We start from the raw sequence: 25,612 nt of genomic DNA on the forward strand, positions 1-25,612 counted from the left end.
TAAATAATATAAATAATACTTAGTAAAACCTTAATTATAAAACCTTATCTCAATTTAGATAGTAAAAAGTCTACAATCATTCAAGGGGGTTAGCTTACATTATACAATCAAGTACATGATTACTTGATTAGTGATTAACATGCTAGTTAGTCTAAGAAAAGCAAGCAATATATTATTGGGCGTATGTTTCACATCACCCAGAAATTGATCCTTAACCACGTTATGATTTTATTATTTCTTTCTTATAACATGTTGTTATTCACTTATCATTATAATCAATTCAATGTACGTGATTGATTAATTATTTCCAATAATCCAATCCCACACAAATTATTAGATTATTCTCTTTTTTTTTTTAATTATTATTATTATTAATATTATTTCATATTTTACTTTATTATTTATTTTTCATGCATGTAGATGAATAGATCACAATGGCTATTATGACAGATAGTCAAGAGAAATTAGGAGCTTTGAGTTGTAGTAAAGTATAAACCTAATTATTAGTCCAAAGCCTCAATACTTAAGCAAAGTATCTTCGACTGATTTGCAGTACAATATAAGCTTATCAAGCAAGCCTCTGACCTAATATGCACTAATATAGACTACCAGTAGTAAATATATTGCCAAAAAGTAAATTTTGATTCTACTTGAAGAAACTGTAAAGTAGTTTGTACGAATTATCTATTCAAAACTATGTAAGCTAGTGAAAAATAAATAAATTATACACCCTTTTTACTTAAAGCTCGACTTGCTCTCATTTGTGAATAATAGTTGGTTATTAAAAAGTTGATCCTGAGGAATGGTACTTACGATTTGAGATCAAATCTTGTTTATATCATTTGCAACCGTTACTCTCTTTACATTAAAAAAAAAAAAAAAAAAAAAAAAAATTGTAACTCCTTACTTTATTTTATTTTGCCAAATCCTTCAACTAACTTATCCCTTTTGCCTCATACTATTTACACTTTTCGGTTCATTTTTTTTTTTTTTTTTTTTTTTTTATATATATATATTTTTTTATATATTTTTTTTTATTATTTTATCCATGTTTTACACCTAGATCCCCCACCATTTATTTCATCTCTCCTACATTACTTACATTTTCTTACATTCAATCAAGCTAATTCAGCTCAACTAATAATTCGATTTTATCTTAATTTTTCTAGTCCGATCTAGTTTAGTCAAGCCATTCACTAATAATATACTCCGCAAGATAATAACGTTTCATTATATGAGATATGTCATTAGAATTGTATTAATAAATATGTAATTTTAAATATGAAATATTCATAATTTTTTCAAAGGTTTATATCAATTAGTAAACACAAAATAAAAAAAAAAAAAAAGATCTAATAATTAAATATTAGCTTAAATTTTTATATAATAAACTGAAAATGTTCCATCAAAAAATAAAATAAAAAGAACATGTATAGTCTCACTTTTTATAAACTTTTCTACAAATATAAATATAAATATAAATAATGTATTATAATTATATAACTACCCTTTTAAATCTTGGCAATAATAAGTTGATTTCCTTAATTATGGCCCATATAAAAGTAGGTTGTCAAAGATATTATATTTAATGAGCTTTGACGACGTCCTTGGTGACTTTCTGCTAGTATCCTTCATCGTGATTCTTTGAGGCTTTCGCTTCACATTTCTATGATGTATTCAGTATTCTGATCTGAGTACGCCAAGAATCTGCTTTGTTTCTTGTTTCTTTCTTATATTTCTCCAACCCTTTTGTCTTTCCCTCAAATCTGCCACTTATTTGTAATTTCCATCCATGCGTTCTTATTTCATTATATGTACTTTCTCCCAGATAAATAATTTAAGGCTAAATAGAAAGCAAAAAGACGCAATATTAAATAGTTGAACGAAGGTCGGGTAGCTACATCCAGGCGCTTTGCTATTGCTAACCAACGCTACTATGTTAAGGTCCTCTAATAAAACAACAGAATCGATGATGAAGACTTTTCCTGTGCACTTTATAATACGTAGTATTATTGAAACTCATAGGGACAACTTACTAACGTCATGTGTCACCCTTCCTTCGATATGATTTGGTACTACATGTTTGCTGTGTATTACCGTATATGTCATCGCCATTCTCTCACCACATTGAATTGTACTAATGTTTAGTCTTTTTAAATTAGCATAAATTTAATTTTCTATAATAGTGTTTAATTTATTTTGAAAAATCTTCATATATATATATGTATGTATATAACCTCTAATTGTACTAATGCTAAGTGCATGGGATTTTAAAAATTAAAGAAATAAAAGAATATATTAGTAACTCAATTATCAAAAAAAAAAAAAAAAAAAAAAGGTTAGTAACTCAATTAGGTTCTCAGTATTTTGTATTTGTGTAAATGCATGGGATTCTAAAATTGAAGAAATAAAAGAATATGTTGTTGGTGATTTTTATTTGTCATTGGACTACTCAAACAAATGTACTATATTTGGCCTTTTGCTAATAGTAAACCCAAGTGTGCAAAATTGTATACAAGCCATATGTTTGGGCCTCCCCCATGGGACCTGCTTTCCTTCCAGAAAAATTACCTAAAATAGTAAAAATACCTTTCATTGTGAATTTCTTAAAATGCCCTTGGTACAAACCTACCAAATGATCTTCAACTTAATACTTGGGGACTTGGGGTACATATATCAAAAATCAAAAGGCCAATTTAATCCATACAATTAACAAGTGCATAAATTTAAGAAGGATGCTCCTTAATCCCCATATAATTATTGAATAGTCACATTTTAAGTTCTCAAGTAGTGTAAACTTGAATAACTGGACTTTCTTTCTCTATATTCGATTGTCTCCCCATAAAGATCTATTCGTGAACACACTCGGGGCAATAGAGAGAAGACAGTACTGAAAGTAAAGAGTATATATATATATAGATCTTTTGTAATTCAACCCAATAATGAATCACATTTGAATTGAATAATGCAGTATATTGAATTTTGAAATGAATATCATGCTATCCTTGTTTGCTATTATTGATAGTGTACCTTTACATTGTTATTACAATCGATTATTTCTTTTCCTATCCTTTTCCTTCTCTCTACTTGAACCTACCTACATAGTCTTATGACTCGTGCACCTTATAGTACACAATTGCATGTATAAGTAAAAGAAATACTCCCTTTGTTATTTTTACTTGACATCCTTTGACTTTTACACTATTAACTACCTTTTCTTTGATCGTCTTTTATAAATTATACATAACAAAAAATATATTCAGCATATTATATTTTTTTACGGAAGAAGAATTAAATTTATTGTTCGTTAAAGTTCTACATTAACATCATGTTAAATGAAATAGGAGTATTAAATAGACTAGGGGTAGTCGATACAAAAAAAAAAAAAAAAAAAAAAAAAAACTTATGAATTTCCCATTTGAATGTAAAATAAATGATTCTTTGGATCAACCTTGTCTTTTATTGGGTCACAGAAGTAACAACAATCCATAAATTCTAAATCGTAATTAGTCCAAGTTGAAACTTGTAAGCCCAAATCCAACAAATAAAAAACAAGGACCCAAATTAATAAGATTGGACCCCCAGAAATAATAAAAAAAAAAACCATGTTCCCTTCTTCCTTCGTCTCCTCTGATAATGGGGACCCATGATGCGTGAGCGTGACAACGTGCAGGTCCGACAGCTGGGCTGTTAATGAGTGGTGAAATCAAATCCTGGAAATTAAAACTTCAAGGACCGCTTCTTTTGGTGTTCATCCTCTAAATTAAACCATTACTATCATTCCGTTTTTATTTATTTTAATTTTAATTCAAGAAGTGGACAACCACGATTTTTTTTAAAACACACAATCTCTCCCTATTTTTGTAAACCCCCCCTTCTCTTCCCTCCTTCCTCTCCCATTTCTCATTTCACTCTTCTTTCACTTTTCCAACCCCCGCTTTCTCTCTCCTCTTCATAACCTAAGGTATGTAATTGCATTTCTTCATTTTCAAATCTGAATTGTGAGTTTTATTTTGTTTTCATTTTTTATATCATTATTCATTGATGATCGAGGAATTATTGTGATTGTTTGATTTTGACGTTTCGTAATATCCATTGTTGAAATGCATGCTCTGAAATTATGTTTGATCGTATAATTAACTGCTTCGATCTGGTGTAATTCCAGTACTTACATAAAATGAGGTTGATATTTTAATCGTCGTAATGTGAATTTTTTTACTGTCAATTTGATTTATTCGGAATGTTGTGATGATTTGTACTCTTATAATTCGTCATGTTGTGATGATTTGTGCTCTTACAATTTACGACTCGTCATGTTGTGATGATTTGTGCTTTGATAAATGCTAATAAATGTTGGTCATGGTGACAAAATGTCGTATTTTGATTTTGGAGACTTCTTGCCATAATTCTATTTGTGATTTGTCCTATTCGTCCAAGATATGAGACATTGAGACTCTAATCACTTGTTTTTGTCATCATTTTGTGTGTTTTTTGGCTTGTTCTTGGAATGAAACCAGAATTTTAGCAAAATGTCCTTCTCTGAACACGTGTATTTGAGATTGTTTTTATATTAGGCACAATTGTTATTAAAAACTAGTCAATAAACAATGGAATTTACTAATTATGTTTTACTAATCACATGGTTTGGTGTCAAACAAACTTGTAGTAGTAGTAAGATTGAAGCAAAAGTTTAATGTGCAATGAGAGTATTGACCAAATTGATTTTATCCCTTTAATCAATTTGTAATTGGATAATTCCGTTGTTTACCATGATTTAACATCTTATGATGTCATTGCATTTTACATCAGATGATCATAGTGCAATGGTGTATGTATAATGTGTGGGTCAAGAAAAATCTAATAAGTTTGATGGAATGATCAAATCAAACTAGTCAAAATTTCACGTGTATTGACTGATTTCAAACACATGAAATTCTGAATTTGGATGTGAATAGCTACAATGATGCAATGTGATTGGATGGGATTATATGCAAGTGCACTGATCTTATGATAACCTTCTTGTGTTAGCTAAGACGTCGCCATCCATATAACTGCATAGATCTTATGGTAGCCCACTTTGGTTTGCTAGGGTGTCAACTTATGGATGCCTTTTTTTAAAGTTTAACTCTGCTTGTTTCATTGAGTGGTGAAAAAGCTAATGTATGTTGTTGGTCCTTTAAATTATGTTTTCGAGTTGATTCCATGTATTATATGGTTTCATACTCTTGCTCAGTTCTTTTCTTTTGCTATTTGTTCCCTTGACTGGTTGTCATTTGGCGTGTGATCTAAGGTTTGAGGTCTTTTGTTACAGTTAGTTGTATAAGATGGCTGATGTAGAGGATGTTCAACCACTTGTGTGCGACAATGGAACTGGAATGGTTAAGGTACATTACGAGCTTCTTTTAATAGAAATTTTCTATTAGTAGTTAAATTAATGTTTTTTTGTGAAATGAAGTAATGCTGTGGACTGTTCTGCTGCCAGAATCCATATTGACTAACTTAAAGTTTTTGCAAATATCAAAATTTAGGCTGGATTTGCAGGAGATGATGCTCCAAGGGCTGTCTTTCCTAGTATTGTGGGACGACCACGACACACTGGTGTCATGGTTGGTATGGGCCAAAAAGATGCATATGTTGGAGATGAAGCCCAATCAAAGCGTGGTATCTTGACCCTGAAATACCCTATTGAGCACGGTATTGTCACCAACTGGGATGACATGGAAAAAATTTGGCATCATACCTTCTACAATGAGCTTCGAGTTGCTCCTGAGGAACACCCAGTGTTGCTTACAGAAGCACCTCTTAACCCAAAGGCCAATCGTGAAAAGATGACTCAAATTATGTTTGAAACTTTCAATGCTCCTGCCATGTATGTTGCTATCCAGGCTGTTCTCTCCCTATACGCTAGTGGTCGTACTACTGGTAAGTGAATTACAGATGATATTGACTTTAAATTAACCGCTTGGTCATGTTATTGACACTTGAGAGGGATTGGGGGTATGAGTCACTTCTGCATGCTATTGTGAGTGACAAACTGATAACTGATGCTTAGCTTTTCAAAGTTGATAAATTCAATGTTGGAAGACTGAAAATATGGCTGTCAGGATGTATTCAGATGCCCAAATAAAACAGTGCTCTCTAGTTTTGAGGAAATTGTCCTATAATGCTTATCTAGTGATGCATCCTTTAACCTGATGTATGGTGTATAGAGTCATAGAGATCATTTATGCAAATGCACCTCTGATGTTTAACAAGGGTGTTATATCAATTTGCAGGTATTGTTTTGGACTCTGGTGACGGTGTCAGTCACACCGTTCCCATCTACGAGGGTTATGCCCTCCCACACGCTATCTTGCGTCTTGATTTGGCTGGACGTGATCTCACTGACCACCTCATGAAGATTCTAACTGAGAGAGGGTACTCTTTCACCACCTCTGCTGAGCGAGAAATTGTAAGAGATATAAAGGAGAAGCTGTCTTACATTGCTCTTGACTATGAGCAGGAGCTCGAAACTGCCAAGACTAGCTCTTCAGTTGAGAAGAACTATGAATTGCCTGATGGGCAGGTTATCACCATTGGGGGTGAGCGTTTCAGATGCCCTGAAGTCCTCTTCCAGCCATCCATGATTGGTATGGAAGCTGCTGGTATTCATGAAACCACTTACAACTCCATCATGAAGTGTGATGTCGATATCAGAAAAGATCTGTATGGAAACATTGTTCTTAGTGGAGGAACCACAATGTTCCCCGGAATTGCTGATAGGATGAGCAAAGAAATCACTGCTTTGGCTCCTAGCAGCATGAAGATCAAGGTTGTCGCTCCACCTGAGAGGAAGTACAGTGTCTGGATCGGAGGGTCCATCTTAGCATCTCTCAGCACATTCCAACAGGTAATTAAAATGCTCAAAACTAAGACTGCTTCATTTTTTTTTTCATTATATACTTGTTTGAACTTGTCAAGAATTGTTACTAGTTGTAAAATGAACATGTTTCCATGAAACTTAATTTTTTAAGCAGAGTTAAAACTATTGGCCTAAATTGTTGACATAGCATCAATTAATGTGATGAATGGTTTAATCAACTGTTGTGTTTGGTTCGTTTTATAGATGTGGATTGCGAAGGCAGAATATGACGAATCTGGTCCATCAATTGTTCACCGCAAGTGCTTCTAAATTCTTTTCTGTTGGATTATAGAGTTGGAAGAAGTATTATCTTCCCATTGGCGCAAAGAAATTACAGCTTGAAGATATATTTTTTATATGACCGAGTTATTTTGAAGTTATCATATTCCCAAGTTTATCGTCATTGTTGTTGAGACTTGGCCTTCAAAGTCCGGCCAGAGGAAGAACCAAAAAAAAAAAAAAAGTTAACAAATTTAATTTGTTCATTATTCTATTTTGTTTAGTTGATTTTCTTGTTGATTATAATTGAGAGTAATCAGTGATATATTAACAATTACCCATTTTTCTTATTACATTAATTTCATGTTTTATTCATGCCAATTTCAATGTTGTATAGCTTTGATGGCCTTATTACAGTTGATTTTCTACTCTATATACTGAATACTGGTTGCCTTAATTGTCTATGATATTCACAACCAGGACAGGATAATGTAATGAAGTATTGTAATAGACTAATCAATGTTGGAAAAGTTAATTCTGGAAAAACCAAACTTAATTAAATCGGTTTTCCTTTGACGTCGAATTTGGCAAAGTCTATGAATCGAAGCAGAAATAATTGTATGATGTACTCCAGCTTTAAGCTTGTTTCTTTTCTGTCTCCGTACTCTCAACCTCAACTTGTGAAGATGGAAAAGGTGCCAAAAATAGGCCATTAGTGTTGTCAATTTGATTTTTTTTGTTTTTACATCAATTTGATAGATACCCCGTCAAAAAAATAAAATTCAATTATCATGTGTAAACAAGACCAAAATAGTATACTTGGTAGAGTAATTATTTCATGACACATTGACAATTATTAGATAACAGAGCAACAAAGCCGAACAAAATTCTAGTCAATTTACAAATGTTACACTAGTTGAGAAAGAAAGAGGAAATTTTGTATTTTGCCTTTCTTTCCACCCAAAAATACAAGTCTTGAAAATGACACTTCACCTCACCAACAACAAAAAGGAACTATTATATCTAATTCTTGATTCGGTCACTAATCAATCTTATGTTGAGATTAAGGTATAACTCAAATGGTTAGAACTTCCTTCTGATTTCAAGAGATATTGAGATCGATTTTCATCACCTCGCCCTTGTGGCTCTCTAAACACCAAAATAATTTTTTTTTAAAAAAAAATCTTATATTAATAAATTACTATGAGTTGTTTTTTTTTTAAACAATAATACGAGTAATTAATTACACTTTATATTAGAAAGTACTCCAAGTAATACTCCGTAGACCGTAGTACTTGCAAGTTGTAACACTAGCAATATATCATTTGCTGTTTGTTTAATCTTCCTTTAATCCTGAAAGAAGTCATATTATTCTCACATTTTAGTCATCCTTCTAAACCCCCAAAAGTCTCCCTATTCCTTTCAACAACTCCTTTTGCATGCCCCCGGTTTACAGTAATTTTATTGTACATCGAACATTTTTACGAAAAAGTGACCCTTTTTCTTTATAAAAGTGACCCTTTTTCTTTACAAAAGTGACCCTTTTTATTATAAAAGTGATTCATATTTTCACAAAAGTTACCCCTTTTTTACAAAAATGACCCTTTTTTTCCACAAAAGTGACCCTTTTTCTTCACAAAAGTGACCCTTTTTTTCACAAAAACAGAGTATTAAAATAAAAAAAATAAACACAAAATACAAAGGTTACCCCAATGGCTCTACTTTCATCCCGTATCTTTATCTCTCCTCAAAACTAAACATTTCCACCATTAACAAACCTTCAAATTCTCTCTCCTCCATCAAAACCTCAACCCCCTTCTCCCTCTCCGTTACCAACTGCAAGCCCTCATATTTTTCCCTTCATAGTTGTCGTCATCGTCACCTCTGCCGCCATAGTCATCACCACCTCCGCCGCTGCCATGTTTGCCACCATCAAAGTAGATGAGGCGAAATGATAAAAACCCACAATAAGGTATATATGCAATTGGGGTCGAGGTATTCGGAGTTGTTGTAATTCCGGACTTCAAACTCGACAAATCGGGGGATGGGGGGAGGTCAGAAGCGCAGGAATCAGGGGATTGGGATGCTTAGCAAGGTCGAAATCGGAGGGGGACGCCGGATTCTTAGGAGAAGCTAAGGGAGTGGCGACAGGAGTGGTGGTTTGGCAGTTGTTGGTTGTCCCAACTTCCGCCATTCACTAATTTACTGAACACCGGCTTTTTTTAAAAATTTGTGTCCTTTCAATCAAGCGCGCTCTTATGTACCTGCTACCGGCGCTGATGCCAATAATCACCGGATTCTACGCTAACAAATGGAGCTTCTAACCCCATTTCCCTTGCCTCACCCAACCGTTGACCGGTACTCCCGGTTTTCCTCCTCACCTTCTTTCTCAATGGCGAGTTACGCCGCCGAGTTGGAACGCCAACCGAGTCGGACCGAGTTGAGCTCGAGTTTCACGAACATCGAAGAAGATGAAACGAGGAGAGAGAAAGTGTATGTTGCTGTTGGAAGGTCTGAGGGGAAGACCGTTTCTTTGCTTCGATGGACGTTTCGTACTTTTCCAAACTCTGATATTTGCCTTGTTCATGTTCATCAACCTTCTCCTTACATTCCTACTCTCTGTAATTTCTCTCTCTTTGATTTTTTTTTGTTAATTTTCTGGAATTTTTAGAAAATTATATTCGGTTTGATTTGGTTGAAGTTGCTGAGTTAATTAGTTTAAATAGTGTGATATCATCGGAAATTTGATTGTTTGACTGAATCATGTTAATTGCAGCTTATATTTTTTTAGATGCTTGGCAATTTAGTCCATTTCTTTTGGTTAATTGTAGTGTATATACTGTTTTGGAATGTCCGGAAAAAAAAATTGTTACATTTCCTAAATTAGAAGTGAATTATGGCCAGATTTTCAAATATTTCTGTAATTGAATAAAATTGGAAGCAGACAACTATTAGGGGTGTTGGGACAATGTGGTTGTTAATTTCCAATGTAATATTCTTTGTGACTTAAAGAATGATCGGCAATAAAATTGGTTAAAAGATTATTAAAGCAATGACTATTGAGTGAACTCTGAGGTTTGCTTGGCGTTTTCTTATATGTTTTGCGTCTTTGGAGAGCCTATTATGTACACCCGGGGTCATTTGATCATTCAATCAACAAATAAGTAAAAATATTATTTGCTCATTTGTTGATTAAATGAGCAAATGATCCTCTATACACCCGGGTGTATATAACAAATTCTAGCATTTTTGATGAAGAAGTTTCATACTGATGTTCACAATAATCACCAAAATGTTATATGAAGTAAGAAATATGGAGTCTTAAATAGTTAGTGTCCTAACTAATCCTAAAGAATGTAGATAGGATCACTCATTTTTTGTGAAATGTGATACATGTAAGCCTACTACTTATGGCGATAAGATTGTTATTTGACTGTACTGTTATCTTTGTTGGTTTTTCTGCAATGCAGTGGGAAAACTACCAGCAACGCAAGCAAATGCAGTAGTGGTGACTGCATACAGGAATGAGGAGAGGGGGAAAATGGAGAAATTTATCCGTTCTTACTTGGACTTTTGCTATCGAGCCAAGGTGAATTCTCATGTTCAGATTAGGGGCTGATTGCATAGCTTGAAACTTAAGTTTATTGCTTTGAGGCTTGATAAAGGGTAATGGTAGTATTGAGTGTAGATGTTGTTGAGTACATTGATTTATTGAAAGCCCTCTCTCTTTTAGTTGATTGAAATTGGACTTGCATTTTCTGTTATACGACTAGTTCGTCTTCAATATTATATAAAGTGGCTGCATAGCTGTACTAGAACCTGCAAAATTAAAGCTTGATTAACTCAGTAAACAAATGATTTATCCTAATAATGGAATCAACTCCAGCTACTGTTTTTTAGTTTAGAATCCAATAAATATGAAGAATTTCTTCTTCTTTGTTTCTAATTTGCTATAGTGCAAAAAAGAGGCAAACCAATGCTCACCTTTTTATCTACTCGCATTCTTAAGATATTTTCATTTTCCCCCTTGCCAGCTCATTCCTATGTCTTTTCTAAATCATAATGTAATAAAATGTTGTTAATCTGATGAACCATAGCAGTACTTTGTAAAAAATTACTGGATGTGGTTATTGTTTTTGTCAGGTAAAAGCAAGCAGTATTATCACCGAAGATGATCAAGTTCACAAAGGACTCATGGGTCTGGTCATGAAACATGGCATGCAGAAGCTCATTATGGGGTCAGTCTCAGTCCTTGAATATTATTTTATCTTTTCTTTAGGACTAAACACCATGGATGTTTGAGGAATATGTTTAATGCAGCTTTCAGCAACTAATTATATCTCAACGCTGCTTTGATCTTTCTTATTTTGTCCATCCTTTCTACAATTCTCCTTTTCCCTTAAATGTCTCCCTAGGTCCGGTGGGGGTTTGTCATTGACATTCAAAAATTTATCTTATTGTGCTCAACTTATATGGTGCAGTTGCGTGAAGGTAAAAAAGCATTCTCATAAAGAATTTTATATTGCCAAAAGTGCTCCAGCATTTTGCGAGATATGGTTCATCCATAAAGGGAAGCATGTATGGACAAAAGAAGCGTTTGAGAAAGTTACAACTTGTCAGGCAGATGAGCTGACAGAAGGTTTAAGGTCAAAATCTTTACCGTATAAGAATAGTAATCGTCTATACAATCCAGTTAATCGTGGTGGTAGTTCTTCTCGCCTAAGCATGCAGTGCTCTGAGATTAAAGATTTGAATCAGGAGGATCCCTCTGATGAAGATTTTTTATTACCTAGTTTAGAAAACACTTTGGAGCCTGAATATGCTCGAAGCTCTACCAGCAATGGTTCTGCAACAAGTACATCCATGGGGGAAAAGGTTTCCAGAGATTCTGGCTTCAAATTGGAGGAAGATCATCTGTATGATCAGCTTTTGGAAGCAAAAGCAGAAGTTGAAACTTCAAGAAATGAAGCATGTTTGGAAATATTGAAGCGCAAGGAGCTTGAAGCTGAAGCATTGAAGGCTATGAGGAAGGTGATTTTCTGAGCTCTGACCATTATTTTGGTTGCAGTTTAGGAATTTGGCATTTGCTAAATACAGAGTATTAACTTTCCTAAAGCCAGAAGTTTACCATATATATATATATATATATATATTGATAACAGTTTCAACAGTTATCTCTATAAGTTGTGCTTTCTATGAAAATGATAAAATTCAACTTATTGGCATGGTCTAACAACTTCCACATATAATTTCAGATTTTAACCTAGTCCTAACAACTATTATTGATGCTTTTCTTTTCTTTGCACTGTTTCCTCATATAAAACATATTTATTCTGTACATTGTATCAGTCAGGTATTGCTGATACTGTTAGAGTTGGCACTTTATTTTGTCCGGTAGAGTTTGAATTTGTACATGCTTTTTCTATATTGTATGCATATGCTGTGGTAAGTAGTTTTCACTATAGTAGAAACTTGCAGTAAGAGGCACAATTGAGGACAGACTGTGAATTTGGACTGAATTTATGCTTAATGTGACATTTATTCAAAATGAAAAGAGATGCTTAATGCTTATACTTATGAGCTTTGAGTTTTTATTTGCGAGTAGTTTCTGCTATTGGTTGTCATCAACCACGATCTTATCTTTTCTCTCATTTGTGAAGTATCTCAAATTCTGTGTGGTCTCCTTAGGTGAAGGACTTTAAATCTGTTCAAACTCGTGAAGCTGAACTTAGAGAGGAAGCTGAAAATTCTCTAAGAAGCTTGATGGATGAACAACAAAGGTTGTTAGAGGAAAGACTAGAAGTTACAGGAGAGCTCCAGAAGACCATGAGGAATGTAGCTGTTTTTGATAGTCGTGTTCAGGAGGCCAACCGCCGTTGTGATGAGGCAGCTGGGGAGCTGAAACTTGTCCAAGTTTGTATTGCAAGTTTGCGTCAAGAAAAACAAAAGATTGAAAGACAGAAAATAGAAGCTGAACGTTGGCTTGAGAAGTGGAGAAGTCGCAGGCGTACTGGCCATGGTAGTTCGAACCGCCATGGATATGGGGGGCTTCTGGATGACGTGCCAGAGTTAGTGGAGTTTACTCTACTGGACCTGCAAACTGCGACATGCAATTTTTCCGATAGCTTTAAGCTAGTTGAAGGGGGATATGGTTGCATCTATAAGGGAGAACTGCTGAGTAAAACTGTTGCCATACAAAGGTTCCATGCACACAACATCCAAGGCCCGTCACAATTTCAGAAGCAGGTTTTTTTTCTTCTCATTTTGAAATAGGTTTTTATATTATTTTTTTTTTTATATCAAAGTTCATTAACAATTGAAATGTAGAGATGAAACTTAGATACTGACTACCTTTGCAGGTTCAGGCTCTCGGCAAGCTGCGCCACCCTCATTTGGTGACTTTGATTGGTGTATGTCCAGAGGCCTGGTCGCTTGTATATGATTTTGTACCCAATGGGTTTCTCCAATGGCGTCTCTTTCAGAAAAACAACATTACACCTCTTTCCTGGAAGCTCCGAGCTAGAATCATCTCTCAGATTTCAACTGCCCTTTTATTTCTTCATACCTCGCATCCGGAAAAGATAATTCATGGTGACCTCAAACTTGAAAGCATCCTTCTAGATTCTGATCTACACTGCAAAATTGGTGATTTTGGTTTCACCAAGTTACTGTCACAGGATAATCTGACTTCCTCTAGCTATAGCCATTATCCTGATCCCCAAGGCGCCTTCCCATATAGAGATCCAGAATTTCATAGAACAGGCAAATTGTCAACGAAATCCGATATATACTCATTTGGCGTCATTATATTGCAGCTACTAACAGGACAACCTCCAGTTGGATTGGTAACACGCGTCCGTAGAGCAGTTTCCAGTGGAAAGTTAGATTCAATCCTGGATTCATCTGCTGGGGAATGGGGTCCATTTGTGGCAGAAAAATTGACTGATGTGGCTTTGAGATTCTGTGAACAGAATAGTCGGGTTAGGCCAGAGCTGACACCCTCTCTGGTGAAAGAGCTTCAACAGCTCCATATCTCAAAAGAGCGGCCAGTGCCATCTTTCTTTCTTTGCCCAATCCTTCAGGTCAGTGAGAACCATCTGTTACTTCTGAGTTTGCAGTATGGAGTTTGCATCTTGAATTTTTCAAGCTATGTGACTAGTAAATATGGAAGATTTTTAATAAAAGGGATGATTTTGAAACAACAGAAACCAGTCTGTTTAGCTGATTTATGTTTATCTATTGAGGGGGATTTTTACGTAATTCTGCGTTAGTTTGCCCATGTACCCAAGCTGTGACATGAAGAGCTTGTTTGCGACAATCATATGCGTCATTTCTCTTTCCCTCATTTTTCATTAATTATTTTTAATATGTGTTCTGCTGATCTACGTAACCTGTAACTGTATGTATATATTTGGCTTGCCTAAGCTTCCATTAAACTCTTTCACCATTTCCTTTCAGGAAATCATGTGCGACCCTCAAGTAGCAGCTGATGGGTTTACCTATGAGGGAGAAGCCATTCGTGAGTGGTTAGAAAATGGTCGAGAAACTTCTCCTATGACCAATTTGAGATTGGATCATCTGCATCTTACTCCAAATAATTCTTTGAGACTAGCTGCTCAAGAATGGATGTGCAAATATTGATTGTTCACATGCGCGTGCAGTTAACCAATGTTAATAACCCTGTAAAGCTGTATTACTAACTACTTGACTAGATATTGCTTCCAAAGTTGTAGATGGTGCAATCAACATGTCCCTGTATCTGAAAGTTTTGCCTCTGATGAGCAACCAGGAGAAATTAAGAGTAGGGAGTAAGAAGTTGTATGTTCCTTTGTTGTGTAAAACCAAGAAATCTAAGGTTAGATTGAGTATATATTGTATTACTGTCTATAGGATAAACACAATTTATTGACAATAGCAAACTATACCGAGTGCCATTTCTTTTGCAGGGTAAATTTGTTGTACTTTGTATACTGTGCAATAAAATATACTACTAGCATTATCTTTCTCTGATATCATGTCACTGAAGCTCTGAAAGCATTGATATATATAATTTTATTTTTTTTTCGGCCTATATACCGCCTGTAGAATTTACTCTATTCCATAGTTTCAATCCATGTAAACCTGTATAACCATATTCTTACACTGTCAACCCAAAATAACCTTATAATTGCAGATTTGCAGCACAAAACTGTCAAGAAAATTGCATCAAAGGTAAATGTACAACAACAATTTTGGTATCTTTCTTGCATTCTACAGCATTCTCTTTTTCATAAATTGAAATTAAGATCTCTGATAACCAAAGGTTAACATTTTAGACAAGCTAACATGCTCTGTTTATGATATACAACCTGCAAATTGCGCGTGCAGGACCTTGTAACTAAAATACAGAAAACAAACTCATCTGTTCTTAATCCTCTTTTGAAGCAGCTAACAAAGACACTTTATTATGTTCCTCAGTATCATTAAATGGATGATCTTCCTCTTCTATAAGCACCCCATCGCTAGTTTCATTCAAGAGCAGATTTTTCTCCCCGGTATTATTGCTCCAACCAAGCCAATCTTCTTTCCTTGTTTCATTTTTTGGTGCCTTATTTTCTTTCAGAAACCTCTTTACAGTCCTGGGTTTGTCATCCTTACCATCGTGTTCTAGAAAGATTACTCGAGGCTGATTTAAACCATTCTTTTCCGGTGGTTTCCCATCACATCCATGCTCATTGAACTGGGAATGGCTCCTTCCATACATAGTCAACGAGTCTTCAAGTAGGGAGGCTGATCTTCCAGAAAAGCTACCAAACCCTTTAATCTCTCTTGTTAGCTTTCTAGCCTGCTCTCTTTCTTCCTTGAGGAGAGGCCTCTTTTCGAGCAACTTCAATACTCTCTCTGACTTCTTCCTCACAGCAAGGCCCCAATTAAATCTGCATATACTAAACTATATATTATCTTTTCATATAACATAATGCAGCAAAAGAGTTTTTTGACATTAGTCTGCCTACCCTTTTTCATCAACATGCTGAAAAGTTTCCATGTTATTGATGATGAATTTCTCTGTTTGAAACTCCTCTGCAACACTTTCTGGTCCATGAGTCAGCAAGTGCTCTAATACTGTCAAAGCATTGTAAGATTCCCTCCAATTCTTTCTATCAAATTTTGATAATCTGACCACAAAGGGGATGGAAAAAATCTTTCAGATCATGAAAAATTAAACACACTGTGTGAGGACTGATAAGTTGATCTCGGAAATTGGCAAAATTTTGTTGATCTCAAACACCACAAGCCACTGATCAGTACCACCACAAGAACATATTCATATAGCTTATATGATGTACCACCATATAAATCAAGATTGGACAATTTTGTTGATCTTCGAGATCAACTATGAGTTCCTCTACACAATCCAGGCCAAGACAGAATATAAAAATAATGAATACATGAAAATGATTAGGAATATGATGAACAAGAAATTTGACATACTTGTTATGCAGAATTTCCACAATTCTCCAATAATCATCAACTTCAAAAGCAGCCCTTGATATTAGTCCCAGGATTCGAGTATCCGGTGACCATGGATTAGCAGTTGTTGCTTCCTCTGTCATCCTGTTTAAAAGTCCCCAGCAATCATAAAACACATCCTAACAAAGAAAGCCGAAAACAAACCAACAAAGAGTTTAAGAAAATATGTAAGAACTTACAACTGTGCTGGTGTAACATCAGTGAGAACCAATCTAGCAGTTTTAATCTTCTCTTTGATGTAAGATGATGCTTGTTTTTTTATTTCAAAGAATGAATGGCTGCTCATGTTGCTGCTGCTATGGCTAGTATTATTGCTATCATAGCCTAAGATTGACATGTTTATCTAACAAGATTAATTAAAAGATAGGAGAAATTAAAAAAAAAAAAAATTATACTTGTATAAGATGATTGTTACAAGTATGAATCTAATAAGACATAAAAATGAGTACAATTAACAAACTAACAAAATTAATGAGGGTTGATTAGTGATAAGGATTTAGTTTGCAACTAATCCACTAAGGACTTGTTCAACCTCTACATAGTGTACTGTGTTATGTTTTTGGTAAAATAAATTAAAGGAATTTATTTTGCATAAGAAGTGACGATTTCAAAAGAGACCTTTTTATTTAATAATTTTGATTTGGAAATTAATTTTTAGTCCAAAAAGAAGAATTAATTTCAGTGAAGAAAATTCAATGGTTTGCAATATTATAGTCTAATTTGATGGGTACACTGCTAATAAAGTTGGAGTTGAATTCGGAGTTGTTCTTGAGTTTTGACTTTTTTGAAGCTTCAAAGGTGGGAGCTTGATAATTGAGCTTCTAATTGACGGTGTAACAATTTAGGTTGTATGGCCAGCTAGGGACCTTGGAATTTGATATGAACACTTATACTATAAAATAATACGGAGTATACGTGTATTTATGGATTGTAAGGAGGATCCTGATTAGATCTCAACATTACGGACTAAGCACTTGAGAGTAGAGGGTAGGGCAGGGGAATCCCTACCCCAAGTACCCTCACTTGGTAGGATTCGAACCCCAAACCTCTAGAAGCTGAGGTAAGAACCTTATCAAGGGAGCCAATACTTTGTTGATATGGATTGTATAAAACTATTCATGCGTAATATGGCAATATGTAATATCAATTCATAATTTTTTTATACGTTGTGTATATGATTTAATAAATGTCTTGTTGAAGATTATTAATCTACAACCATTTCTTATATAGGTCAAATAGGTGACATGGTTATATTGTTAATCTTACAAATATACAATTAAAACAGCAAAATTATACTAAAATATTCTTCAAATTTTCATAGGGAACATATAACTAATACTAGTAGATTATAGTACTACTTCGGTCATTACTTTTTGTTCTTCTTATTTGAAATCTTATTGTGATATCAAAGGAAAATAGTCATATTTAAAAGAAGAAATTGCAATAATTAATTACTTCATAATCGTCATACGCTTATCAAAACATCTAATTTGTTTGATCTGTGAAATAATTCAAGTACACATATGGAATATTATACATATATAGAGCGAGCCAACAGTTGATATCAAAGTTCCATGTATGCTTTAAGAATAAATAAAGTTGGGGTTTACTATTTTTCTATAAAGCTAATTAATTAATTAAAAAAATCCTACCTCATTGGAGCTTGGATTAATATAACTTTCTATTAGTAGAAACATAATCTGATATGCACATGCATGTTCTCTGAAACACCAATTTGAACCATATAAATAAATAATAGTATGAGTGGAAATATTTCATTAATTTCTTTCTCATTGCTATTGAAATACTACCCATAACTGTGGTGGCCATTTTTAAAAATTTAGGGAAAAAAAAAAAAAAACTTAACTAGTTTGGGTAATTTATGGAAAGATTTCTAAAAGTATAGGCTACCTCAGTCATTACCTATTAGTTAGGCAATGGAAACTCACCATGAGTTATATGTTTGTGATCGCGCTTATATTGCTCCTCATATTTTGGATGATATGTTTCATTTAAAGGTTAATTTAAGTTCATCTAATTATAGTAAAATTGTTTAACTCTGAAAATATAGTTATGAACTATAATTATAAGATTTTTGTAAGTAATCTTTTCATGACATCCTAATATCGATCATGTCAAATATCACTCCGTGTCATGCTAACATATTTAAATATTCACAAAGTTAACAAGATTGATATTAAATGTAAAATTTTACACCCACATTATGTTGATATTTTAAAGTAAATTTAGTGGATCAATCAAATATTGAGATTATTTGCCCAAAAAAAAACAAATATTAAGATTGTAAACTAACATGTTCCCATTTTTTTAAGTCTATTACCATCTACAGAGTATATTATGAATCATTTTAAGTTTTGGATTGTCTAATATTTTTGCTTTATATCCCGCACCGTAGTAATAATTATACGTAGGGCATGTTCTCATTGATTGAAATGAGCTAAACTGGACTTATTAGAGTTGAACTGAATTGAACTGAATATTTTATAAGAGAAGGAAATTAGGAGTTGCACTGAACTGAACTTATTAGAGCTGAACTGAAGTGAAAATAATCGTATGAGAATAGGCCCGTAGCATAACGAATTGCTAAAGATTCTATCATATTTCTTAAAAAAATTAAAAGAATTTCCGTCAATCATCACAAATATATACTGTACAAAATAAACGCTATCTTTCAAATTTAAATACTTAAATAAAAAGTATGTTTCCAACTTTCCATCAACAAGATAATTTATTAAAGAATGTGTCAAAAAAAAAAAAAAAAAAAAAAAAAAATCAAAGTGAATGACGTCATAAAAAACTTGGTACTTTAATTTGAGTTTATCTAACACCATAAAAATGGGGCCCAAAGGGTTCAGCGCAACCAAAGCACATAGCCCAATATTGAAACTCCCACAAGCCCTTTGAATTTGACCCTTAACATGAACCATTGGCCAGATGGATTTGGTGGGCCCTAAAATTATGCGACGGTTTAAATTGCAAAATAAGACTGTCCTTAACTAAATGAATTGGGGCAAGCTAAATTAAAAGAAAAGGACCAAATCACACCCATTAAAAACTCAGGTTGGTTGTACAGTACAAAGGTACATCATTTTTCACAATAATAAGGATATTAAAAGAGCCAATGCAAAAATGATTATATCACCAATGAGACTTGTAAGAATTTAAAAATCGGCTCTTAATATACAGTCAGGTGTATAGTGTATTGAGAGATGACCGTCTTCGATTAAATTAGGTGTTTTAATCTAACACGAAAATTTTAAGGAAAAAAAGTTGTTAGTTCGACAAAAAAAATAGTTGGTCAGCCTCTACGAAAAAAGCGATTCTTAAATAAAAAGGGTCCCTCCACCCTTAATTGCATCTGCATAAGTCATGAACCTCCCATATAAGGAAATCATCTGCAAGAAGCTGAGTAAGGTCGTGGGTCACTTGCTCAACTGAAAATATATCGCTACACAAAAAAAATTAATGGTACAAAAATGTCATTTGGATGACCTCTGCTAACTGCATTACATTTACTATCAATTCAATCCAAAGGTAGTTAGCAGTTGGACAACTAATGGACGGAAGCTTTTCTCTTTATTACATTCAATTTACTAATTCTGCCTCTTCCTCTTAAAAAAGCCTGCCTACATGACATTAAAATAGTGTCCGTACAACTTTTCATAATACGAGTTATCTAACCTACTCGTCTGATATTGTTATTAGGCTCTTTTATCGTCACTCTACATAAATAAGTTTCGACAAAAATAAGTAAATAAGAGTCGGTATGGATTGAGAATTTGATTTTTGACTAGTGAACAATGCATGCTAATTGCTGTTTGAAGATCTTTCTCCACTCAATAATACCTTCAATGATAATTTAAATTTTGTAAAGAATTTATTTAAAAAAAAAAGTCAACAAACAGTAAAATAACAAGAAAGAAAATAGTGGGACACTATTGATTAATCATGATAACACTTCATGGATGACCTAAGTTATGGAAAACCCAATCTTTAATTGTAAAAGCTGTCCATTTTAGAATTCAGACAAAAAAGAAGAGCATAAGCAATTAGGGAGTAGGGACAGTTAAGGATGTATGATTAACAAAAGAAATGGAGTAATTACATACATTGATAATAGAGAGATAATAATTATGAAGACTTTGACTATATATACAATTAAGTATTGGTTGTAGTACGACTTTTAATTGTTTTGGTAATGACTTGTTTTGCACTATTAGTTCCCTCTTTAAGTAGTTAACTACTTTTATTAGCTATTACTCCACTTGTACTACTCCATTTCTATTTTTTCACGAAATAAGCAAAGCCAACAAATTTTCAATCTTTACTCAAACTTCAATTCTACTTTTGTCTATTTCAAGAGGAGGTAAAGTAAAGATGAACAATCTTTCAAAAAAAAAAAAAAACCAAAAATGAACAAAACATATCATTTAATTGGACTCAATTTAGGTTAATTCAATTTGAACCGAATGATAAGTAATTCGTTTCAATTTTAGATCATTCATATCATGTCGGCATGTCCATGTCCATGTCTTGATCAATAGCTCCAATAATCGATAAGCTCATATAATTTTGGGTTTAGGCCATGTGATCAGATAAGATGATCGCATACAACTCCTTTTTACCTAGTTTAAGTTAAAGGAGAGGTTTTCCGGAATTTGCAAAAATTGTAAGACAAAAACAGGAAATAACCTGTGTAAAGGTGAAATCTACAGTTGACATTACAAAGGTGACCAAAGAAAAGAAGTAAAATAGAATCAAAGAAATAAAAATGTGCTTCTAATTTAGGTTTGATTGGTATGGCAAGGATAAAAGAAAAACAAAAGAGAAAGTTGATCTTTTTGAGTGGGATTTTTCAACTTAAAAACAGGACCACTGCATCTAACTTTGATAGAGTATTAGGTCAACCTGAAAATCTGGGCACTAAGAAAGAACCCAATAATGATGCCCTGATGCTTCTGGGTCAGATTTTAGATATGGCATCCCTAAAGTAAACTCATAATATTCAAAATATTATGCCTTCTTTTTTTCATATTTTAAATGCTTCCACTAATCAAAAAGACATAATATATCATCAACAAAATTTTTATATATTATCCAATTTTATTCAGCAATTACACCATTTTTTTCTTCTTAATAACAAAGATAATGGATTTTCCTCAGCATAACTACCTCTTTATGTCTATACAATTCCTATCACCATGTCAATGCCATAACTAACCATTTTTAGCTCTTTATAGAGCTGTTTAATGATGTTATGTGGGTGACAAGGATAAAATAAAATAAATTTAAAAAACCCTTTGCTTAGCTTTTTTTTTTTTTTTTTTTTTTTTTTTTGGATTTTTTCCTAGCTTTTTCTACATCTTGTACCGTTTGTAGAGCTTATACACATGATCTCCATATCCTGCCTTCGAAAGAAATGATGATGATTGAGACATCGTCATGGTACCTACGACGATCTCCTTGAGGTATTTCTAGCAACTCATGGAAATCCATACCTGCGGGACATTACCAAATTTAATTAGCCTGTTGCTCTATGAATGTATTTTAGACTAACAAAATATACTTTCAAAGGATATAGAATATGAAAGTTTACCAGCTTTCTTTGCTGCACGAAACAAAACTTCCTCAACCAAATGTTGAGCAGGGTCACCTTCGGGGTACAATGAGATGAAGAGCTCCACTTCAGCGACAACTTCCTCGTTTGTGAAGTACTGATATAGCCCGTCAGAGGATAATATCAAGAATTGATCCTTCGGTCCTAATCTATGATGATACAAAAATGGATGACAGCTGATATATGGTGAAGTCCCAACATAGTCAATTCGGAACATCTCTAGCAGCGCATCATTCCATTTAGGCTGCAGAATTGCAAACTCGTTATAACTCAATCTAGCACTATACCAAAAAATATTCAGACCAGATCACTAAGGTAAGAGAACAAATCCTAAAACACAATAACATCAGTAAACAAACATCTATACACTGTTAATTGTTATGATTATCCAACAATATCCATTTTTGGTTGGGTTTTTTGTATACCAGAAATTGCACACTTCTAATTGCAGCAAGGGCAGGGCACAAGAGTGATGAAAATGGAAAAAATGTGACAAATTAGGTAATCAGAGCAAGCTTATAGTCTAACTTCATTGACTGCAATAAATTGGCAAAGGTGGTTGCATTTGAGTCAGGTACTCATCCCCCAACTAAATCAAATTAATGAAGAACAAGTAAATCGTTTCTGGTTGCTGTCTACATAAACTTGCAACTAGCTAGCTAGCTAGTTTGTTTCAACCAACAACTAACAAAGTTTGTAATCAAGCAACTATTATGTCATAATCTTCAAAAATTCAACTTTGGTATATGAATGGCAATCAATTACTAATCGTTGTCAATTACGAAACTTATAGATGACAATAAATACACGTATTCGATACTGAAATCAATGATCAACATAATGCAATACCTGCTTAAGAAAACCAGCACCAAAAGCCCGAGTAACCTTCAAAGAACCTTTGACGCGATCATTGACAATGGCAAATGCATCATCTGGGTGTTCATCTCTAATTCGTTGCACTTCCTGTAAAACATAATCATACATCATAAGCAAGCAGCTAACTAGAGACTAATTCAATTACAATTGAAAATACAAACAATTGACAAAGTCACCCATAAACAATAACAATAATGTGAATTGTATAAAGATTATTGATTCTTTTACCTCTTCAACACAAGTACTATGATCCATTGTAAGTTGGAAAGTTCTAAGACTAGGTTTGACACCATCTGATACTTCAAAGTCATACATTGATTCCTCATTAATCCTTTCCAAATCCTGATCAATTTTACCAAGTCTAAGATCAGGCTCTTTATTTTGCGCCAAAACAGCTCGACTATCACCAACATTCATCAAATAAACATCCTCCCCTTTCATCAACATACCAAGAACACAAGAACCCATCAAAGCTAACTCAGGGTTTTCATCCACCATCTTATCAGCAATGTCTAAATAAGCTTCCTCTGTCTTCTTCAAAGCCCGAGACAACGCCTTCAAAACATCGGAATGATTAATCGATTTACCCTCGGAATCATTCCTATTCCATTGCTCTTTTAATCTCCTATCAAGCTCTAATCTTTCTCTATCCCATTCACACTTCCATCTCCTTTGATTCTCCTCCCATTTCTTAGTTGCCCCTTTAAACTTACTCTTTGATGAATTCCTCCCCCTTTTACCATTCCCATTCCCACAATCAACAGTTTCCCCACCACTTACACTACTTTCAGCATAATTTTCGCGGTCGAAAAACTCACAAGACTCAATATCTGAACTACAACTACTACTTCTACTACTATTACTACTACTTTCAGAAGATGAACAGCTATTATTAGGAAGATTTGATGATGAACAAGATGAATCAAACTTACTATTATCATCCCACAACAAACCCTTGAGCTCTTTCTGAACATTTGAATACAAATTTGACAGTAAAAAATCAGTAGCATCAGGACCATTGAATCCATCATAAATCCCAACAAAAACCCAACCATGTTCTTCTGATACAACCACATGTACACGATCCTCCCCTGCTTTCCCCTGCGCCCACTGAAGATTCTGACTCTCCCATGAATCACTCTCACCTAAACTCATCTCCGAGCTCATGTTCAAGCTCCCACTCATTTCGGGCCCGGGCCCAGGTACGGGCCCACCAATTACCCAATTATCCTGCCCAACACCGCCGCCACCTTTGATCGGGGCAACCGAGCTCTGCCCGAATGTTTTCGAGATCGCATGCCGAAGCCCACGGATCAATGAACCGGGTCGTTTCTTGGGCTTGAGCCCGGCCCAATTCCCCTGTACTGATAAGCTCCGATCAAGTGGTCCAGAGAAGAGAGCAGGACCTGCACGATCCAGTGGGCCGGATAAGAACCCGGATCGTTCAATTGGACCCGACATGAACCCGCGATCAATACTGATTGGACCCGAGAGTGGACCCGAATTGAGGGAGGATCCGCGTGGGATTGGTTGAAGTGGGACGGAAGCGAATGATGTGGAGCTCTCGAAGAAGGCGGCTGTGGCTGACGTGGCAGTTGGGTCAGCCACAAAAGCGGTGGATAACGGCGTTGAGGTATTCGCCGACACCGAAGCGCCGGAGATCGACCGGAATATCGAAACACCCGCCGCCGATTCCTCCGAGTGGATCTTCGACGATGCAGAGGCTAACGGGTTAGACATCCGGGTCGTCGGGTCGGGCCGAACGTAGCAGAAAGAATGGCCCAATCCCTCGTCGTATTGGTCCATATACATACCATGTTCTTGCTTGTTAGCCCGTCGGGCCTCTCCGGAGCCCATGAAACATATACCAAGTTTTCCGATTCCATTACCCATTTAATTTTTTTCAAATCAGCAAACAAATGGGTTTTCAATTGAATGAATTGGGTATAAGTTAATTGTATAAAAGGGTGTCTGAAAATAGTGATAAAAATGAAGATTATTGTCGGAATTGGAATTTCATAGCTAAGCTAAAGAAGGAAGAAGGTGAAGGAAAAAATGGAGGAGAGAGAAAGAAAGGGTGGTTGGAAGAGAGAGAAAGAGAAGAGGCGTGGAAGATGGGGGGAGTGAAATGGAAAGAAGTAGGGGGAGAGTTGACTTTTGAGTAAAAAGAGAGAGGTTTTTCAAATGAAAATGGGGTGGATGCTTCTTCTTTTATCTTTTTTTTTTTCTTTTGTTTTTTATGTTTTGGTGTTATTCTTTGTCAAAATTTTCTAAATTTTTATAATTAAAAAAACAAATGAAAAAATAATAATTTGGGTGGTATGACAATAGTTGCACTAATGGGTATGAATGTGAAGTGTGGGATAGCAAAATGGGTTAGGTTGGCGTTGACTTAGGAATCTCCCCTAAGCTACGCACCCTTTTTTTAATCATTCAATTAAAGAATTTTCCATTTTCTTCATTTAATT

The 25,612-nt window shown here is 34.6% G+C and overlaps 4 protein-coding genes across 5 annotated transcripts; 2 read left to right on the plus strand and 2 right to left on the minus strand.

Annotated features, from left to right (window-relative positions):
* The first annotated feature begins 3,788 nt into the window (after positions 1-3,788).
* Positions 3,789-7,507, plus strand: LOC145624551 (actin-97-like). Its single transcript, XM_081677602.1, has 5 exons — positions 3,789-3,964; positions 5,312-5,384; positions 5,529-5,922; positions 6,276-6,889; positions 7,106-7,507. Exons 2-5 carry the CDS (start codon positions 5,325-5,327, stop codon positions 7,169-7,171), a joined length of 1,134 nt encoding a protein of 377 aa, XP_081533728.1. The 5' UTR covers positions 3,789-3,964; positions 5,312-5,324; the 3' UTR covers positions 7,172-7,507.
* A 1,064-nt stretch (positions 7,508-8,571) lies between these two features.
* On the plus strand, positions 8,572-15,130 carry LOC145624552 (U-box domain-containing protein 33-like). Of its 2 annotated transcripts, none has more exons than XM_081677603.1 (7): positions 8,572-9,741; positions 10,591-10,709; positions 11,264-11,358; positions 11,602-12,151; positions 12,809-13,366; positions 13,480-14,202; positions 14,579-15,130. In XM_081677603.1, the coding sequence occupies exons 1-7, from the start codon at positions 9,432-9,434 to the stop codon at positions 14,759-14,761; spliced, it is 2,538 nt and encodes an 845-aa protein (XP_081533729.1). In that variant the 5' UTR covers positions 8,572-9,431; the 3' UTR covers positions 14,762-15,130. The 2 variants fall into 2 exon arrangements, with proteins under 2 accessions (XP_081533729.1, XP_081533730.1); XM_081677604.1 differs by having other exon boundaries at positions 8,572-9,672.
* A 109-nt stretch (positions 15,131-15,239) lies between these two features.
* Positions 15,240-17,202, minus strand: LOC145624554 (uncharacterized). Its single transcript, XM_081677605.1, has 4 exons — positions 16,810-17,202; positions 16,592-16,714; positions 16,114-16,275; positions 15,240-16,035 (listed from the first exon to the last, which is right to left on the minus strand). Exons 1-4 carry the CDS (start codon positions 16,965-16,967, stop codon positions 15,528-15,530), a joined length of 951 nt encoding a protein of 316 aa, XP_081533731.1. The 5' UTR covers positions 16,968-17,202; the 3' UTR covers positions 15,240-15,527.
* Positions 17,203-21,720: 4,518 nt separating this feature from the next.
* LOC145624555 (putative protein phosphatase 2C 23) lies at positions 21,721-25,347 on the minus strand. Its single transcript, XM_081677606.1, has 4 exons — positions 23,373-25,347; positions 23,118-23,231; positions 22,248-22,512; positions 21,721-22,149 (listed from the first exon to the last, which is right to left on the minus strand). The coding sequence occupies exons 1-4, from the start codon at positions 25,035-25,037 to the stop codon at positions 22,034-22,036; spliced, it is 2,160 nt and encodes a 719-aa protein (XP_081533732.1). The 5' UTR covers positions 25,038-25,347; the 3' UTR covers positions 21,721-22,033.
* Between the last annotated feature and the right edge of the window lie 265 nt (positions 25,348-25,612).

This window comes from Chenopodium album, chromosome 3 (genome assembly GCF_948465745.1).
Source record: "Chenopodium album chromosome 3, dcCheAlbu1.1, whole genome shotgun sequence".
NCBI classification, from domain to species: Eukaryota; Viridiplantae; Streptophyta; class Magnoliopsida; order Caryophyllales; family Amaranthaceae; genus Chenopodium; species Chenopodium album.

Excerpts from the sequence above, each read along its gene's own strand:
- LOC145624551 (XM_081677602.1), top strand. The coding sequence starts at position 5,325 with ATGGCTGATGTAGAGGATGTTCAACCACTTGTGTGCGACAATGGAACT. Across the intron at positions 5,385-5,528 it reads ATGGAACTGGAATGGTTAAG|GCTGGATTTGCAGGAGATGA; the intron begins GTACATTACGAG and ends ATCAAAATTTAG. Across the intron at positions 5,923-6,275 it reads CGCTAGTGGTCGTACTACTG|GTATTGTTTTGGACTCTGGT; the intron begins GTAAGTGAATTA and ends ATCAATTTGCAG.
- LOC145624552 (XM_081677603.1), top strand. The coding sequence starts at position 9,432 with ATGGAGCTTCTAACCCCATTTCCCTTGCCTCACCCAACCGTTGACCGG. Across the intron at positions 10,710-11,263 it reads ACTTTTGCTATCGAGCCAAG|GTAAAAGCAAGCAGTATTAT; the intron begins GTGAATTCTCAT and ends TGTTTTTGTCAG. Across the intron at positions 13,367-13,479 it reads CGTCACAATTTCAGAAGCAG|GTTCAGGCTCTCGGCAAGCT; the intron begins GTTTTTTTTCTT and ends CTACCTTTGCAG.
- LOC145624554 (XM_081677605.1), bottom strand. The coding sequence starts at position 16,967 with ATGTCAATCTTAGGCTATGATAGCAATAATACTAGCCATAGCAGCAGC. Across the intron at positions 16,715-16,809 it reads GATGTTACACCAGCACAGTT|GATGACAGAGGAAGCAACAA; the intron begins GTAAGTTCTTAC and ends ACTTTTAAACAG. Across the intron at positions 16,276-16,591 it reads GTGGAAATTCTGCATAACAA|ATTATCAAAATTTGATAGAA; the intron begins GTATGTCAAATT and ends CTTTGTGGTCAG.
- LOC145624555 (XM_081677606.1), bottom strand. The coding sequence starts at position 25,037 with ATGGGTAATGGAATCGGAAAACTTGGTATATGTTTCATGGGCTCCGGA. Across the intron at positions 22,513-23,117 it reads GTGCTGGTTTTCTTAAGCAG|CCTAAATGGAATGATGCGCT; the intron begins GTATTGCATTAT and ends GCAATTCTGCAG. Across the intron at positions 22,150-22,247 it reads TCGTGCAGCAAAGAAAGCTG|GTATGGATTTCCATGAGTTG; the intron begins GTAAACTTTCAT and ends AATGTCCCGCAG.